Source organism: Zeus faber, assembly GCF_960531495.2.
Source record: "Zeus faber genome assembly, chromosome: 17".
NCBI classification, from domain to species: domain Eukaryota; kingdom Metazoa; phylum Chordata; class Actinopteri; order Zeiformes; family Zeidae; genus Zeus; species Zeus faber.
The window spans coordinates 23,996,545-24,017,008 of record NC_137204.1 but is presented as its reverse complement, the minus strand read 5'-3'; the positions used below and the strand labels follow the sequence as shown (position 1 = coordinate 24,017,008).

Below are 20,464 nucleotides of genomic sequence, written 5' to 3'. Positions count from 1 at the left end.
CAGTGCAAAGTGTGTTTGTTTTTTGATTTGCCCACAGGGAGCTCGCACACGGACATGGACGCATGCCCAGGACACCGGTCTTATTATAACTCCCATTTCAATCGCGGGCCCTCCTCCACTCAAGGGCTAATTATCCTCATTATTCTATTGACACCGGGCCACCTGAAAGGTATTTTTTTGGAGGGGTTTTAAATATTTTGCAGCCTTTGCTTCGCGGCCTGCAGCTCAGAATGCGGTAGCGCTCGCCTCACGTTCAACGTGCAACAACGGCAACAACAGCGACAGCGACAGCAACAACAGTCCTGGAGCCTGCACTTAACAGGAAAACTTGTGTCTTTGAGGTGTGAAAGACGCGCTGTCCCAAATGTCATGGATGTTCATACCTGGAAACAATGGAATATAATATTAATATGTATCTTTTAATTCATGCAGAATCCCATGAAAATAAGAATTGTGTTTTTGTCACCTTAGAATGTATCTCTTACAGTATACCTACAGAGGGAACAGGTCCACTTCCATGGAGGCCGCCATGTTTCTACAGTTGCCCAGAATGGACAAACTAAACACTGGCTCTATAGAGGGACTTTCGCCTTTTACGTGGGGTTTTTTTCGCACCACCTGAAGGCCACCGTAGTTTCTCCTATGTCATTGGAAAGGGAGGCGCGAGGGGAAGAGGGTGGATTTAGTTGGTTGCAATCTGCAACCTCACCAGCAGATGCCGCTAACTTGCACACACTGCACCTTTAAACAACAAAAAAATAAAAATCATTGTACAACAAATCTGTACTTATGATTATCATCACTTGGTGAAAGGTGTATGCATCTCTGGTAGGAATAAGTAAAGCAAGAATTGCTTTTCATTCAAAACAAACAAAAACAAAATAAACAAACACAATAATAATACAATTAAATGAAATAATAATAATTAACAATACAAGTGCTCCTTTGTCTCGCACATATAATAATAATAATAATAATAATAATAATAATAATAATAATAATTACTTTTTGAAAGCAAAAATAAACAAACATCAATAATAATGAAATAAAATAAAATAATTATCAACAATCAATGTGTGCCTTTGTCCGGCACATGTAATAGTAATAGTAACAATAATCATCATAATCATAATCATAATATTGATATTGATATCATGTCTTTCAAAGCTAAAGTTTCTAAGTTCTTCCCAGAGGTAATTATTCTAATTCATATATATATATATATATTCATATATTACTTAATGATTACAAAGGATTCATGTGAATTTCCTCCACTCCTTGCTCTGCTTCTGCTGCTCATTGGCTCATTAATTAGACACCCGCTCGGGGGCAGAGGGAGCTTGTCAGCTCCAAATGAGGTTTTCCATTATTCCCCATTCGAGACACGGGGAATGTAAGACTCTCTGGGTGTTTTGCCTATACGGTGTTATTTTTTATATCTGAAGTAATGATCAGCTCCAGTAATTTAATCAGGTTACTGGCGGGCTCTCATAATATCTCCCTCCGGCTGTACTCCATGGTAATAGGTTGAATATCATGGGAGTCAATAATTGAAATGGGACACGATATGTGATAATATGCGTCATTTACCATATTAATTAGTGATTCCCTTAATATTAAACATAACATTTACTATCAGTTCTCTCCCTCCAGCAGCAGACCAACAATGAAGGGCACCAGGACTCTTATACTCAACTTTTGTCATATTAAGAACTGGGCCCCCCACCCCCCCCCGTACAAAGGTACATGTTACTTCAAAAAAAACTCTATCCACAGTTTGCTGATTTAGTATTTCTCATCAATGATCCATTTGCTCCACATCCTTGTAACTTACTATATGACACCGCCTGTACTGTTTTATTGTAAATAGTTATCAGGGGGCATGGGGTCAAAGTACTTTTACTGGTCATACTTGAAGTACATTTAAGTACCTATATGCTTTTACTTGAGTATAAATGGCAATGCGGCGCTTTCCTTTTCACTACTAAAATGTATTTATTTGTCATTTTACTACAAGGCACAGGCTCAACTAAACAGTGGTGACGCGCTGCGCCGCCTGGTGGATAGAAATGATTATAACGTGTGAGCAGTTGATGTTAAGTGTCCAGTTAAGAACAGAACAGGTAACACGTAAAATATATATATATATATATATATATATATATATATATATATATGTATTAGAGAATGAAAATGAATATCCTAGGCCAAATTTACCCAATTTAAAATGAAATGTTTTTTATTTTTATTTGTTTTTTACCTTTGAAGTGCATACAGTAATAATGGAATACAAGTCAAAGTGGTCGATTGGTCGAACATTGTCTGTTTTTCCTTCATCACAGTGGACATAAACAACAAAAACAACAAAGGGAATCCAAACTGCTGTGTACCACTTCTGTCCTCTTTGATGACGTCTTACTTTCGTTCCACTTATAGGGCAGAGGAGGCAGAAATTGACGGTTCAATTAAATCTAAAAAAAAGTTCCTTTGAAATGATCACATGAGAGGGTGTGAAAAGCACAAGTCTGAACAAGTCACTAGGATGTTTCTCACCTCCTGCACATCAAGCTTTTCAGAGCAGATCAGCTGTTCTGATATGCAAAACTCCCATTTGTTCTTAATGTTGTTATCATTTCTTTCATTTTAATAATATCTCAAATAATAGTAGGGATTGTCCATCTCAATTTTTTTTTCTAGCAAAAAAAGGTATATGGCATGGCTTTTATCCCCCCAATATAATCCTATATCACCGTTTTTATGTTGTTTTTTATTATTATATAAAGAAGACTAAATTCAAAGCAGTTCACATTAACATATCAAACATGAATTGCCCATTGAAGACCATTCCCTAACACTATTCATGTGACAACTTTGAACTTTTGAACTTCCTCTAATGTGGTTCCAATTGCGTATAAAAGCACCGTTTGTTCTGTTATTCTGTCAAGGCCAATCATGGAAATGATGAACATTTAAATATTGGTCTTTATATCATAATCCAAATTTAAATGCCTGTTACTTGTTCATTCATTAGTCTCTCTATCTGAATATTGCACATGCACAGTGTATACATAATTACATAACAAACATATATATATATATATATATATATATATATATATATATATATACTGTATATTACATATATCAATTAAATCAGAATATATATCATTATAAATAACAAGGTCAATGTATACTGTATATATCAAAGTCCATTACATATATCAAAGTTATATGTATGTATATATATATATATATATATATATATATATATATATATATATATATTTATGTATTTATTTATCTATTTATTTATTTATTTATTTATATACACATAAAGTTAACCATATAAATGCCAAAGATGAATGTGTGTGTGTATATATATACAAATATACACACAAATATACATATATATGTATGTATATATACATACACACACATACATATAACTGTATATCACATTTCACTTGTCTATCTATCTATAATTTTCTATCTATTTGTTCATTTATGTACATTGAGTATAGTCATTGTGTTGTAAATCAACCCCAAATAACCCTAACCCGCTTTGGGTCTAGATGACATAATATAAATAATAAAAACAATAAAAAAATACGACTACTACTACTAATACTACTACTACTACTACTACTACTACTACTAATAATAATAATAATAATAATAATGTTCTTTAATAATAATAGTAATAATAATAATAATAATAATAATAATTATTATTATTATTATTACTATTATATGTGTCAACCACAACACGAACAACGACCACACAGTTGCGTGATGAGGCGCTCAATAGTAATTCATAACAATGTTTATATTTAAATTCCTTTACGTTTTGTCCATTTCATCCTTAAATGCGTCGTTTGGCGTTGAAAATATGAAATTGTCAGGAACAATGAGCGTCGACGTCCCGGTGATTAACTCCCGTCGCTCGGTTTCCCATTAATCACAGCGCGGCGGCGGGGCTCTGTAATCCGCTTAACGTGGTGAGAGGGACCTGCGACGCGGGGCCGCGGGGGCCGCGGGGGCCGCGGGGGCCCCTCGCACCCGGCGGGTTTCGATGCGACCCCGCGTGTCTTTGAACTCGGATCACACGCACACACACACCCACTTCAAACACCGCGCTGCGGCGCCCAGGTGGGCACGGGGGCATCGTCGGGGGCCCCCGCACCCTTAAAATGGTTCCCCGCTCCATCCCACCCGGGGCAGTGTCCGGCAGAGCGTCTCGCAGGAAGGAGCTCCTCGTAAACCGACTTGAAGTTCTTGACCTGGGAAGGGAACTATGGAGGGATTCATCTCGGGGTGGTTCCGTGCGCTGCTGCTGGCGGACGCGGTCCTGGTTCTCCGCGCCACGGGGCCGGGCTTCCTCGGGGGCCAGCGCGGGGACGCTCTGCTCCATCGGCTGCGGGCGTCCTCTCGGCCCGGCGCAGGGGGGCGCGCCGGGGCGCAGCCTCCCGGCAGGCTGCCGCTCTACATGATGCAGCTCTACCGGACCCTGCTGACCGAGGACGCCACCGGGAGGCCGGTCCCGGGGGCACCGGGAGCCCAGGGGAGCAGCGGCATCCCGACCGAGGACAACCCCCGTCTGCTCGATTCGGACTCCGTGGTCAGTCTGGTGGCTAAAAGTAAGTTATTTTATTAATTAACTTATTTGGTGTTTGTCATTTTTTTTGTCAGTCATGTATTTATTTGTTATTGTTTATGAATTGATCCATCCGTTTATTTACTTATGAATTGATTGTTTATTTATTTTTATTTATTATTTCTTTCGATTCTTATGATTAGGACTCTCCATGCTTGTTCTGACATTTTTTTTTTGCATAAACATATATATGAAAAGTGATTATAGTTGTAAAAGTGATGAAAGTTAAATAACCCAGGTCTATTACAAGTATGCAAGAGATAAATCAATCCCTAGTGAAACACATGCAAAATATCAGGTACTTTTTGGGGGTTTGTTCATGTGAGATCAGAGACTTAATACATTGATAAATAATAAACTCATTAATTTCAAGATCCCACAGCAAGCAAATCACCATAGTAGGATGCAGGATGAGAATGTATCCTTTGTGTTGCATCTGACTAACTGGCCTGTTTTCCTCGGTTCCTTTTTCATTTTTAGGTTGCCAACAGCTTGGCGAGACTTGGTCCATCACCTTCGACATGTCTTCCATCTCCGCAAGCGACAGCGTCCAGCGGTCTGAACTCCGTGTCCGTCTGCCGGCCTTTTCCGAGTCTCCCCAGGCCTCGGTGGACATCTACCACTCGCGGCGGGAAGGGCGGTGCTCCGGCGAGGCGTGCGGCCAGGCCCTGTTCCTCGGGCGCCTGAGGGCCAACCCCGGCCTGACGACCTCCTCCTCGCCCTGGAAAGTGTTCAACATGACGCGGCTCCTCCTCCGCTGGCAGCGGCAGGGGCAGCCGGAGGAGAGTCCCGAGGGGGAGGCCGAGCACCGGGACCGGGACCAGGGGAAGGGTGTCGAGCACCCTACGGCCGACCAGGTCACCATGGTGGTCTTCTCAAAGCAAAGGGACGGTTTGGGGGGGCAGCGCGCCTCAACGCTCATCCACACGGCGGAGAAGTCCAAGTACGTCACCCTGGACCGGGAGCGAAGCAGAGCCGTCTCCAGGAGCAAGAGAGGCAGTCAGCGGGCCAAGAGGGACCACCACCACGGCCAGCACAGTGGGAGGGTGGCGGCGGTGGCGGTCCCCGGGGGGAGCCCCGCCGAGGCGACGAAGGGACACCGGTGCAGGAAGGTGGACATGTGGGTGGATTTCCAAAAGCTCGGCTGGAGCAAGTGGATCATCTACCCAAAGCGCTACAACGCCCACCGCTGTGAGGGAAGCTGCCCCACGCCCTTGGACCCGTCCTTTACCCCGACCAACCACGCCTACATGCAGGTAAGGCTGACCTTCACGGCACCCGTTGTACTTTGTGTTTTCTCCCTCTGACGTTACCTCTACACTCCGTCTGTTCCATACGTTGACTCTTATTTCTCTCTCTTTTTTTAGAGCCTGCTGAAGCTGCACCATCCGGACAAGGTGCCGTGCCCGTCCTGCGTGCCAACCCGCCTGGGCCCGCTGTCCATGCTGTACTACGAGAACGGGCAGATGGTGATGCGGCACCACGAGGACATGCTGGTGGAGGAGTGCGGCTGCCACTGAGCCTGAAGTCCCCCCCCCGAAAAAAACTGGCAAAAACAACCCCAACCATCAACAATTAAGACAACCCGGCGGAGGCTTTCTTCTGGCACCTGGAAGGAGTACCGGACAGGAAGTCCTTCTCCCCCCGTGCCGAGGTCTGCGCGGCCAATATCGGAGAAGAGAAATTAAAAAGCGTTATTAAAAAATAACAACCAACAGAAGTAGACACGGGACTAATGGTACCGTTTGGACAGCAGTTGGTTGAGTCTCCAGGAACATGACGGAACTCCATGATTGAAGTATTTGTCAATTTATGAACTCTTATCTTAATGATTGGCTTATAAAAGCACCATTTTGAGAGGGGGGGGGGACTTTTAATCAGCGTTTCTTGGTTTCTGGGTTATCTCGTCCAATCCCAAGGTGAGATAACACAATCAAGACGAGATGATCACCAACACAAGCACTGAAGGACTTTCACTAAAAAAAAACTAAAAAAAAACAAAACAAAGAAAACAATCGCCCGTCTGACAACCTTCTGCCCTTTTTTATTTAAATTTTTTATTTTTATTTTTTTTTAGCAAAAATGTAATTTATTTTTAACCCTTACCAACGGAGCCAGCGCTTTACCAATACTGCAATATTTATCGGTCATGTTGACCCATGTTCATGTTCACTGTGTAATAAAAACCTTTGTTTCTTAACTTGGTACCAGGTTTCATTATTTACCATTTGCAGCAAAACCTTCAAAGACAAATGTCAAGTGAAGAATGTAAAGAATAAAGAATTCTTTATGACTCCTTCAAAAAACAGTGGAAACATGATTTGAAAACTTCATTCATAATTGGTCCTATACTCATATAGCATGCTTCTCTATTACCGACACTTAATACTTAAATAAGGATAATAAAAAATATTACAATAAAATGAATGGACACTTGTATTTTTACCCCTTCTTTTTCCAAATAAAACCTGCTCCGAGCAACTTTTACCAATAGTAACACACTCAACCTCTGGTAACAAACACTCCTGTACACTGGGGGGGTCCAAAGGTAGGATGTCTGGTGGGATAAGGGATGAGGAAAATCACATGTTTTCCCGCTTTGTTGATGTACCAAAGAAGAAAATAATAATAAAATAATTCTGTCCAGCAGGGTCCTGGACAGGGTTGCAATGGATGTTGGTCTCGAGAAATAATACATCAGCCCATTAAAGGATTTTTTTTTTTCCAAATATCAAAATCATTTTCACCAAAAGACTATTATAACCCGATGAATCTTATTTGAATAAAGTCACTAGGCCTACGAGTGGTTTTGGATTTTCGGTGACACCGGCCGCCACTGTGAAAGAGGGTTAGTAATAACATCGTACATATAGAACATCGTCTTGTGCGACAATTATGCAGCATTTGGAAATTTTGGAAGGATAATTAATTCCACTCCACCTCCATTATAAGAGCTTCACACAGTGCTGTTTACATGGCGGCCACTTTCTCACAAACATGCATTTTTGGCTGTTGTGGAACAGAGTCCGTCTGCTGTTTATTTTTTTTTAGCTATTTGTGTTTATTTGGTAATTTTTTTTCTTCTACTTTATTTGTGCAGTTTATCTTTTTGTTTTCTCCCAGAATATTTATCATTTTTAATGACAATAGTCGGTTGAAAGGTACCAAATCCCGACCACGACAGGAAGGGCGGAATAACCTGATTCACCAACTGTGTCACAGCAGAGATGATGGAAATGAATGAGAACAATGAGTCACTTTGTTGGATTCAAACTACTTCATATTTAATAATAAACGTACAGGTTGCGATGGATCTCCTGCGGCTGGTTGGTGGAACGCCTGGGAAGGAGCAAAAAAAACCCAACATTGAAATAACTCTGTTTTAGAGAATTTCTCTGTTTCCGTTGCCGCCAGGAGTTAACTTTTCATATCATAATTCATATTATAATTAGGATTTCGTTCTGAGTTTAAAGCTGCATTAAATCATTTGGCCAGTAGGGGGCAGCTCAGCCCAGTCAAGACTTTCATTGATTAGATTTTAAGGGAATTCAAGTTATTTTAAGCTATTTTAGACCAATGACAAGTGAAAAGGAAGCAGTTTGTTATTTAATTTAATCATTTCAGTCAAATCTGTTTCAGATATTTGGAAATATAGACGGAATCATCACACTTCAAAATTAGTAATGCAAATTATTTTTAAATTAGTTTTAAATGCACCAAATTTAGTTTACATCAAAAATACTATATGCTTCATTAAGGCTTCAGAATAAACAACTTTGAAGCGAAACATTATCGTTATTTTCACTATTCACTTGATCATATGCACCATTAAGCATGCCACCATGCCCGTGTCAGGGAATTACTGGTGTGTGCAAGCAGATTTTATGCCAATGAAAATCAAGTTTGGATTTTTTTACAGATACAGATCAACCAACATTACAGTGGGTTGCCTTTTGACTTTAAGAGTCCCCAAACCTTACTGTCACTACAACAAGTCAAAAGTAAGATTAACTGCCAACCAACCAACAATACAACAAGCATTATAGGGCTGGTAAAACTGCTCTGTCCAGTACAGACCCACGAGGACTCATCGGGAGCAGGAAGCAGAAATTAAACATGCAGGACGACTATTGCAGCCCACGATCTAAGACAATGTGGAGGCTCAGCTCAGAGTTTTGAACGTAAATACGCTTGTCAGTTGGGTAAATAGTCAACGTGTCAGTCAGTTGGACGACTAGAAAGACGACTTGTGGCCGGGGTTGCCATAGACACCGTACAGGTTCCCCTGAAGAGGAGAGCCTGAAGCGGTCGAGGAGTCATCTTCTTGGATCTTCTGGACGGCACTCCTCCCCATAGGTGGCTGATGCGGTTCCTTCAGCTCCTTGGCTGAAGGGAAACCTGGAGGAGAAGATTCGTGAGCATCCGCGAGCTTGCGCAACTCCTGTCCAAACTTTTGGTGCATAGAATGATCTTTTCAACCTCAAGGACAAGTACTAGCCGTTCAGATTCCTGACCTAAATAGAAATCACAATGGCGCATCACAAGTTGCTTTGCGGTCATCAGGTTCATAATTCCAGCCTGGTGGCTTAAGGATATCTTGGCGGCTTAATGGTCAGGGGGTGTCATGGGCGCATGGCTATGGATACAGCAACACTTGTAGAGGAAGTTAAAGAGTACAGTTCATTTTGTTCTACGCTGGTTTCAGCGCAGAAATCTGTTGGTGAGGAACCCAGCGTGATTCAGCTCCACCTTTCGTAGTCGACCGATGACCTTGCACTTCACCAGACCCCCATCCTGTCCAGGCCGACCGTTTTCTCTTCGACAATCACCCAACACTCATTTCCGGCTGGATCAATTGACACTTGACAGTGTCAGGCAGGGCGTCGTGAAGTATTCCAGCGCCGGTCCAAGTTGTAACCTGCAACCTCGTCGCACATTAGATACTTTGGCAGTGACGGACGAAACTGGATCTTCTGGCAGAGTGCTCCACTGAGCGAGAAACACTGAATGTGGTGAATGTATTGGCCCACGAGTCACGCGGACAGTTGGCTGCAGGTCCGGCCGAGGAGAGATGTGCATGTCGAGGCCCCCGCTCATGTGACGTTCCTGGACCCTTATCGTGTTTTGCACAGCCTTCGAGAGAATGAATCCCCCCCCCCCACCCCCGGTTGGCAAGGCCACCGTCCTCGTCTCACTCCTCATGATCCACAAACACGACGCAGAGTTTGCAGCAAAATGAGGTGTCAGGCCAGACCGGCTTACAACATGCATGGTTTGTTGTTGTGAGGAGTGGATCAGATGGCGTTTATTTCAGTGTTGCGTCGGAGCCGGCTAAAAAAAGGAGCCACCCTTCTCAAGTGTGGGAACACCTTGACCTGGTATCGCCCAATGGAGTTAGTCCAAAGTACACATCAAATCAAATGTCATCATCATATAATGGCGTAATGTTTTTCACAGCACATTCCCAAATCACTGAATTACCTCTGCCCAACGACTGAATGACACTGCCCAGAAGCACTTTCAGTATTCGCTTCAAACTGGAGCCTATTTATCCGACTCTTCCACTTTGGTTGTCTTTCTTTATCCGCTTTATTCTTCTGTCCTCGCATTTACTCTCAAAAAAATCTTCACTCACACTCAAGATTTTATTATCACGTTTGAAACATATTGAATAACACAGGTCAATGAACAAGCATGAGTTTTTTTTAAAAACCTGTGCTGTCAGCAGGCTGGGCATACAACACAGGGTATTTGTATGCAATTGCATCCAACACAATAAATCTGCAAGTGGAGTTCAAATTCTCAGCCTGCGATGCTACTTTTTTATGAAATCATCAAGAACTGCTGCAATAACTCTGTCCTGTGGACGACCTGTGGTGTGACAAGAGCACAGCTTTTTGTTACGCAGAACCACCACCAGTGGCCGCTGTCGTGCCAAAAATTGTTTGTCCGCCAAGAAGCATCTTCCTTGTCACCGACAAGACTAGACTATAGACTATAGCCGACCCAGTCCTTTTTGACCTGTTTAAATGTCTACATTTAAAGCAATACAACCCATAAAATGCAGTTTTGCACTTGTCAAACAATAAAATGCAGTTTTTCACTTGTCAAAAAGTGATTGCAGCTCCTAGTGGGAGGAGAGCATTGAATTATGAAAATAAGATGATAAGGGTTATATTAGTGCATTGCAACTCGTCTAAATTGTGTGTTTTCTTGTATTCTATTGTGTTTTTTTAATGAAATCTATGTAAAGATGAATGACGTTTTGGGGTGGACGGGGGACAGTGAGAATACAAAGGTCACAATACAGACAAAATGCCTCTTTGGTTAATGACCCAGAAGGACGTTTAACAGCCAACTAGTCCATATCACCATAGCAACAGTCATAGCGATATGGGAGCAGGATATAGTTTTTTCTTTTTTTCAATCTTTTTTGTATTTTCATCTTTGCTAGCGCCGGCACCAAGATAAATTCCTTAGGTAGATGGATGTAGTACCACTACTTGACCGGCAGGGATCGCCAGAGTGCATCGACCGACTTCTCAAGCCATGGGGGCGTGGCTTCACCTAGATATGAAAATATGGGCGGCGACAAGAAAATAACGTCTCACGTCCAACGACTCCAACTAAACATATATTCTAATATTTTCTTTCATAAAAATTAGATAAAAAAGAAAAGATGTCTTTCAAAATATATATTCGATTACGTCTACTGGGTCTGAAGTAAGGTCTGCTGGCAGCAGTGAAGGTCCAGGTCTGAGTTTCTTTTATTTATTTTTTTTATAAATAAATATTAAAAATTATTCAAAATAACTGAAAACTCCTAAAATCACCTAACAGAAAACCTAATAACCCTCCACTGGAAACGTTCCCTTTAAATTGTTCAGTTCCAGTATTTGCCCACTCTACTATTCCTTCATTCCAACTCATTGTTCTAGGATATAAGAGAAAATCTCATCTTTTTCTATACAAAGCAATGATGTCCAACAAATAATTTTCTTACTTTAATGATATATTATTTTACATTCCTTATCAACAGGGCTCACAAGAAATTACTGAACAAAACGAGACATAATGAAATACAGATAGTACTCTAGCCCCCCCCCCCGAATGAAGAAAATAAATGCTTTCTTTCAATCTCGCATCCCAAGTCCACTGCGGACATTTCTGTGAACATTAAACATCCTTATTAATATAACAGTAAAAGTATATTTAGATACACAATCCGTAAATACTTATTATTCTTATTTACTTCCAAAACCCTGAGAGCACAGGTTGTAAGGCTTGTAAGAAAAACTAGGCTCTTCGGTCACCGCTTTTAAGATAAGGAAAGGGAGGGAGGAAATTCAGGAGAATTCACTGTGATCACTGTGGGATCAGTATTGTAGCCGACACGTCAAATGTCCATTTCAAACTGGGCGTCTTCACCTAGAAAAAATAAAATAAATCAGTTTAGTGAGAGGCCCCCACACACACACACACACACACACACACACACACACACACACACACTCACACAATATTGACCAAATGTCTGCAATTATCTTACGTCATATTTCAGACATATCTCGATATTGATAATTTGGAGATATTTTGGGGATGACTATTGGCGCTTTCATGAGATATCTACACACAACAATCTTTGTGAATGTGGATGACCAAACAGCTAGAAGCGTTGATTAGAAACAGTCTACACAATTAAGAAAATTATTTTACTGCACCGTATTGCAGAGAGACAACATTTAACTATATCACAATATTACGCGTTAGGTATCGCAATATCAGTATATCGGCCAGATCTACATACAAATACAGACATCATAAATAATCATATACTGGATATGAGAAACTAGAGGTATACAATCCGGGGTTCAGAAAGCTCATCAGCAACAACCCAGATGTCCAACTGATGAATGACAAAGGGGTTGGGGCAAAAACACGGAAACAGGAGTCTTAGTTTCTGAACCTGGAATTTTCCGACTGTAATGAAAAACCATATATTTGGGGAACATAATCATAAGTTTTCAACGAGAGGGCCTCACCCACGCTGTCCCGTTTTTGGTGGCTGTGGGTCTGTTTGGGGTCCGGTGTGTCCCCCGTCCTTGGGCCTTTGGGCTCCACGGGCCTGGTGACCCCAGGGATGTCCGGCAGACTGGGCGGGGTGCGAGCCAGTGGGGAGGTCCGACACTGCAGGAGGAACTTCCTGTCGTAGATGATTCTGGTTCCTGGAGAAGATGAGATGAGAAACGATGTCATTCCTCAGCAAAATATTTTTAGGGAGTGGGAGCGATTGGGGCGCATTTTGGGCACCTATCTACCCCATTACTGGTACAGGCGATGCCTGCGCCAGACGATCGGGGAGAGAGTCACGGAGAAAGTGTCCGCGTAATGCGGACACTTTCTCCGTGACTCTCTCCCCGATCGTCCCCCTCTACAGGCGTTATGCACAGAAAATAATCTTAACGAGTCTACTAGTTGTGCTCCGTCCTCCGTGCCACGCCCCCACACTGTCTTTAGTTGTTTTATTTGGAGGAACAGGGCTCGGCTCTCCGTGTTGCTCTCTGCCATCGGGGCACACCGAGAGATGTGTTCACACATATGAAAATATATTCATGATTCCCCTTATTTATAATTCCTCATTGAAATATTATATCTGTGCATTTTGTAAAATTTGCAAGTCTGTTTTATCCTGTTATTGTTATGCACACTGACAAGAAAAAAAAAAAACAAAAAAAAAAAACGACTGCTTGACTTGATTGGAAAATATTGCTCACTCTCATCATCTCACCTTCCTAATCCCTCCCTCCCTACGTCTCTCGTCACCCACTCTATCCACTGTCTCACTATATGTACGTCCGACTCTGCAGTGTTCTATGTTCATCGTTGTCTTTATGTAAATTATTTTTGTGTAGATATGTATCCCCACAAACCTTCTGCAATACTAGGACAGTAAAAAGGAACATAAGGAGAAAAACACAGACCTATCTACGGGCAAACATTGGCAGAGTATTACAGCTATTGCCTATGATGCACTGTGCTGCTGCATGGGAAAACTAGAAATCCACATCCATCATCCGGATGTAGCACACTCGGCTACGTGGATGGGCGCTTGGGGCTGCCAGCCGGGTGGGGCGTAGAGGTAAGAACCTCTCCAAATATACTTTAAGACAGTGCATACTCTAAGCATATTTGAGAACTTTTAATATACTTTAGGAACTTTGAATACACATTTAAGAACTCTTTATACACTTTAAGAACATCTAAGTATATTTTAAGAACCGCTGTTAGTATACTTTAAGAGGCAGTGCATACTTTGAGCATATTTGAGGGGTTGTAATGGAGTAAACATGTTGTCCAGCCCAACAACTGCCTGCTGTAATCACAGGAAATACAGCTATAAATAGAATATGACTGGTGATGTTTCTGGATTTCACCGTGCAGCTGCTAAAAAGTGTGGACCACAAATCAAAGCCCAACACACTATGTGAAAACACCCCTTTCCGATTTTATATCTGCTAAATAGATATACCTTACAATAGCAGACAAGTATTAAATATTTGAAATATAAATACAACCCAGAACATTCTAAGATAATTTAAATAAATCTTATGAAGATAACACATTAAATAAAGAAATAATAGTCAATGAAAAAGTATAAAAATAGTAAATAATATAAAAGTATAAAAGTAGTAAAACAGTCAAAAATATATATGTAAGTAAAATAGTTAACTGATTCGACAGTTAACTGAACGTTTTTAAAAAGCATGTACTATTACGGACTAAAATGGTCCGAATTATTTTGCATCTTCTACATAAACGATCCTGAAATCGGGAGTAAGTTAGAAAACACAGCCAAGGTCAAAATCACACACTTAAAAAAACACTTTTTTCGGCATTTTAAGCATACTTAAGAAGTTTAAAAAACTTCAATAAACATTAAGAATCTTTAATACCCTCCACTGAACTTTAAGAACATTTAATATACTTTAATAACCTCTCTAATATACTTTAAGAGGCAGTGCATACTTTAAGCATATTTATTAACTTAATACACATTTAAGAACTTTTAATACACTTTAAGAACCTCTCTAAGTATACTTTAAGTGTCAGTGCATACTTTAAGCATATTAAAGAACTATACTTTAAGAACTTTTAATACATTTCAAGAATGTTTAATTCCATATTTAAGAACTTTAAATACACTTTAAGAATCTTTACGTATATTTTAAGAGGCAGTGCATACTTTAAGCATATTTTAGAACATTTAATACACTGTAAGAACTTTTAATTACAAATTTAAGAACTTGTAATACACTTTAAGAACATCTAACATACTTTAAGAGGCAGCGCATACTTTAAGCATATTAAATAACTTTTAATACACCTTAAGAACTTTTAATACCCATTTCAGAACTTTGAATACACTTTAAGAACATCTAGGTTTAAAAGGCAGTGCATGCTTTAAACACAATTAAGAACTTTTAACACACTTTAATAACTTTTAATCCAGTTTCATAAACCCCTAAGTATACTTTAAGAGGCAGCGCATACTTTAAGTACATTAAACCAACCTTTACTCTACTTTGAGCACAGCTTCGAGAGGCAGGAGGTGGACACCTTGCTGCAGGATAGGGCTCAAATAAGCGAGTTGTTTGTAAAGTTGTAATAAACTCTAAACCGTTTTATTTCGAGTCACCTCTCCTGGAAGCGCATGCTCAGATTTGTTATAACAAACAACAACAATAACAAGCATAATAATAATAATGATAATGATAATGATAATAATAACAATAATAATAATAACAACAATAATAATAATGATAATGATAATGATAATAACAATAATAATAATAATAATAATAATAATAATAATGATAATAATAATAATAATAGTAATGATGATGATGATGATGATTATGATAATAATAATAATAATAATGATGACGATGACGACGATGATGATGATGATGATGATGATAATAATAACAACAATAATAATAATAATGATAATAATAATAAGAATAATAATAAGACTAATAATAATAACACTAATAATAATAATGATAATGATAATAATAATAATAATAATAATAACACTAATAATAATAATACTACTAATAATAATAATGATAATGATAATAATAATAATAATAATAATGATAATGATAATAACAATAATAATAATAATAATAATAATGATAATAATAATAATAATAACACTAATAATAATACTACTAATAATAATAATAATAATAATAATGATAATAATAATAATGATAATAACAATAATAATAATCATAATAATGATAATAATAATAATAATAATAATAATAATGATAATGATAATAACAATAATAATAATAATGATAATAATAATAATAATAACACTAATAATAATACTACTAATAATAATAATAATGATAATGATAATGATAATAACAATAATAATAATAATGATAATGATAATAATAATAATAATAATAATAATAATATAATAATAATAATAATAATAATAATAATAATGATAATGATAATAATAATAATAATGATAATAATAATAATAATAATAATAATAATAATAATATAATAATAATAATAATAATAATAACACTAATAATAATAATACTACTAATAATAATAATGATAATGATAATAATAATAATAATAATAATGATAATAATAATAATAATAATAATAATAATAATAATGATAATAATAATAATAATAATAATAATAATAATGATAATAACAACAATAATAATAATGATGATGACGACGGCGACGACGACGATCATACGTGCGTCTGCCTCCTCCACTCACCGCCAGGGGTGGTGCTGAACACGGTGCCTCCCGGTGTGGTGGAGTAGTCCCGCGGCATCAGCGACGCGTCTCTGACGGTGACGCGTCTCGCGGCGGGGATGTCCCGGCCCCGCGTGCTCTCGCCGCCCGCGGACGTGGACATGTTTCGCGCGCGCAGCACCGCGCGGAGGAGACGGCTGCTGTCGCGCGGGGCGGGGCGCGCGCCGCGGGGCGTCCCCGTGCGCGCCCCGCGCACGCGCACGGGGACGCGCACGGGCCGCGGGCGCCACGTTCGCCGGGCGAGGCACCGCACGTGCCGCCGAGGAGTCGGACGTGACGTCGGAGCGCTTCCGCCACAACAACGCCACACGGGGCGAGGGAGGAGCGCTGGTGATTGGCTGTGGAGAGGGAGGGGTCCCGGAACCGGAAGTTGTTTTTTCCGTTTTTTGGCGAGCCCGTGGTAAGGCCACACAACAACAACAACAATGATAACGATTAAATAATAATAATAATAATAGTAAAACTACTACTTCTACCAATAATGATAATAATAGTAATTATTTACAACTAGAAATATATATTTATGCAACTCAGAAACTCTCCTCCACCTACGCTGTAGACAGATGGATAGACAAATAGAAAGGAAGAAAGAATGGCCAGATAACCAGACGGACAGACAGAAATGAAGATTAAAAGAAAACAGACAGACAGGCGGACACAGACAGACATAAAGATGGATAGACGGACAGACAGATTGATATATAGATAGATGGATAGACAAGCAGACAAACAGATAGATAGATAGATGGGTAGACAGATAGATAGATGATGGACAGATAGATAGATAGACAGACAGATAGATAGATAGATAGATAGATAGATAGATGGACAGACAGACAGACAGACAGACAGATGAAGGACCAATGCGCTGCGTATGTCACATATTTGTTTATTAACTCTTGTAAATGGTGTGAGCTGGTGTACAGGGTGGGATGATCTGGAGACAGATAGACAGACAGATAGACAGACAGACCGACAGACAGATAGACAGACAGACAGATAAAGGACCGACGCGCTGCGTATGTCACATCTTTGTTTATTTACTCTTGTAAATGGTCTGAGCTGGTGTACAGGGTGGGATGATCTGTACATATATCTTCATGTCAGAATGCTTGTTTACATATCCACTCTGTTGTTCCTCTCCAGGGACAATAGAAAAGAACAGAAAACACGTGGTATCACCAAGCGTTGGCCTAGTCTACATAACGCATAAAGAACATCCATAACAACTCTATGAGGGTGCATAGCATTCTAATTAAATAGATTTTGTCATATATTTATACATATATTTTCAATAAAAACATTATTTTTCTTGTGCATGTGCGCAGTTGCATTCCTTAGGATAGAGTAATATGATATTGCGTTTACATTGTCATGTATCCATTCTAAAGGACTATACTGGAGGTGATCTCTATTCTTTGCAACAGTTAAAATTTTACAATAATGATTTTAAAATACATCATCATAGGTGAAATGTCCTCTCGTGTCACATGCCCGCTTGAAAAAAAAAACCAACTTCTACTTTCTCCTTCCTTGACGCAACTTTTACATGTTTTCAAGGTCAAATCAGACACACGCCCACGCACACGCACACACACACACACACACACACACACACACACACGAGTGGGGCATACATTTAGTATTGTGCACACACACACTAGTTGAATCAAATGCCCCTATAAAGCAGCCGCCTCAAAGTTGACCCAGAAAATTCTCTAACGTGAGAATATATATATTTTTTTCATTTTTCAGATTTTTATTTTTCGTCAATAGGCATCATAGAAGTGGACAAACCAGTTCATTATGACCATTAAATAATCATTTTTGATCTTGTAATAGGATGTAAGTGGGTATTAGGTATTAGATAGCCAATAGAACCATTGAGGTGAGAATCACTTTCTTGATTGACTCACCTTCCTTCATCTCCCAATTATGTGACGTGAAGACAAAAATATGGAAAGAGAGAAAAGTGGTTACTGCCACTTGGTGGCGCAAGTGAGAAACAAGCTGTGGTTTGTCAAGGTCATGCAGTCCACATACTGTAGGTATGAACTGCATTTATCTGGCTGGACAAAACACACATTCACTGGATAGGCTTAGTTTGGATGAAGGTCAATCTTAATAACATTTTATTTCTTTCATTACGTTTTTTTTTCTTATTCCGATCAGTCAGAGTGATTTAAGGTTAAAAAAATAAATAAAAAATGTTTTTTGGGGGGGGGGGGGGGGGGGGGGGGGTTGTCACTGACCCCCCACAATTAATTTGGAAAAAGGTGGAAAAGGTCTCTACTGAGAAGCACACCAGGCCACTGAACTGTCCGTTCAGGGAGTTGCATCCTTTTGGATTGTAAATCACACTAAATGCTCCCCACTTGAAGCACGCACACACACACACACACACACACACACACGCACACACTCACACACAAACCATCCTGTTGAATAGACACTCTCCCATGCATACCCTGACACACCCCAACACCATGGTCAATTTAAGAAGCACTCGTGTAGGACCCCGCTGCCTTTTCCTCGAGAGCGGGGGCCCTCTTAACTCGCAATACAAATTAAGAATAAAATAAACAAATAATAAAATAAAATACATCGAAAGTAAAAGAGAGAGCAAAGCTTGGATCCTGACGGAGCGGAACTCGAAACGAAAACCTGAGTGGAGAAAGAGTGGAAAGTGGGTGACGGCCTAAAGAAAGCGGTGTCGTCGCAGAGGCCCCAACGAGGCGCTACGAGCCTCCGACAGGTGCACGGATCGGGCGGGGAGGTACCGCTCCGGCCGCTCGCTCGGTTGAAGTCGCTCGGCGTCTCGCCCCGCTCGTGATACGCGGACGTTTACTGTACAAGAGGCCCCCGCTCACGGGATACATATTGTGGATGTTTTTTTATGTCCTGGAAATGTGTGCTACTGTTAGGACCTATCACTTGTAGCGCTGCTGTTGAATAAAATACACATGGACACTCGTGTATATACTGTATATATATATATATAATTTTTTTTTAAATTATGCAATACGGTTTTTTGAACCGAGGCCTCAGAAGAAAACAAATAATAACAAGTCATCAAAATAGTGTTGTTTTTTTTTACCCCGCAGCCCCTGATAGATTCATCCGATCAATAGGCTTCAATGTATGAACTTAGTATTAACCTGGCTCATATTTTGCTACGTGTAGTGCTGAGCACCGGACCCGTCCACGCCCCGCCGTCACTGCCCTGCCCTGCTACAGCCCGGCCCATCCCCGCCTGCCCCGTGCCGTTCCATTCCATACGGACGGATAAAAGCACCGTCCCGTCGCCGTCGCCTCGCAGCACCGTCAAGTCCTGATATTTGAAACAATAACACCCTTTAAAATAATGATGATAATAATAATAAGAAGAAGAAGAAGAAGAATACCCTTCTACGCCATAGTTGAGACGCTGGCCAATGCGTCACACAATTTGCGTATATGCACCGGATTTCAATTGAATGTCCTCACCAAACCCTTTTTAGGTGCAAGCTTTTAAGAACCCCCCTGCTGCTACTTGGTACATTCCTCTGTGTTCCCCTAGTTAAGTTATTATTGCTGTGGCAAACACCAAAACTATCTGAATATTTCACCATGTGTTAACTATGTACTGTTAAGGTGTAAATATGTGTTTGTGTGCTGTACCTGTGTGAGTGTCTGTGTGTCTGTGTGTGTGTGTGTGTGTGTGTTCACGAGTCTGGGGTCAGTGTTAACAAGACAATCACAGTGCTATCTGTCCGTCCGTCGTTCTGCGACTTCCTCAAACGTAGCGGCCGTCCACGGACGCACCGACCGGCGTCGCTCGTCTCAAGCCCGCTTCACACCGAACGCGACAAACGACGACTACCAACAGGAAGTCCGCTCATTCCCACGGAGAGCCGGGTTCTGCATCCGATGGAGGCTCCGGGAGGCGAAGTGACATCACTCGAGTTTTTT

The 20,464-nt window shown here is 40.3% G+C and overlaps 2 protein-coding genes across 2 annotated transcripts; one reads left to right on the top strand and one right to left on the bottom strand.

Moving 5' to 3' along the window:
- Positions 1 to 5,175: 5,175 nt before the first annotated feature.
- Positions 5,176 to 6,288, top strand: LOC307243044 (nodal homolog; the record flags this gene model as incomplete). Its single annotated transcript, XM_080017695.1, has 2 exons — positions 5,176 to 5,910; positions 6,022 to 6,288. 2 exons carry the CDS (start codon positions 5,176 to 5,178, stop codon positions 6,172 to 6,174), a joined length of 888 nt encoding a protein of 295 aa, XP_079873821.1. The 3' UTR covers positions 6,175 to 6,288.
- A 3,997-nt stretch (positions 6,289 to 10,285) lies between these two features.
- On the bottom strand, positions 10,286 to 16,781 carry LOC307243403 (eukaryotic translation initiation factor 4E-binding protein 2-like). Its single transcript, XM_080018207.1, has 3 exons — positions 16,475 to 16,781; positions 12,697 to 12,879; positions 10,286 to 12,082 (listed from the first exon to the last, which is right to left on the bottom strand). The coding sequence occupies exons 1-3, from the start codon at positions 16,614 to 16,616 to the stop codon at positions 12,051 to 12,053; spliced, it is 357 nt and encodes a 118-aa protein (XP_079874333.1). The 5' UTR covers positions 16,617 to 16,781; the 3' UTR covers positions 10,286 to 12,050.
- Positions 16,782 to 20,464: the final 3,683 nt, after the last annotated feature.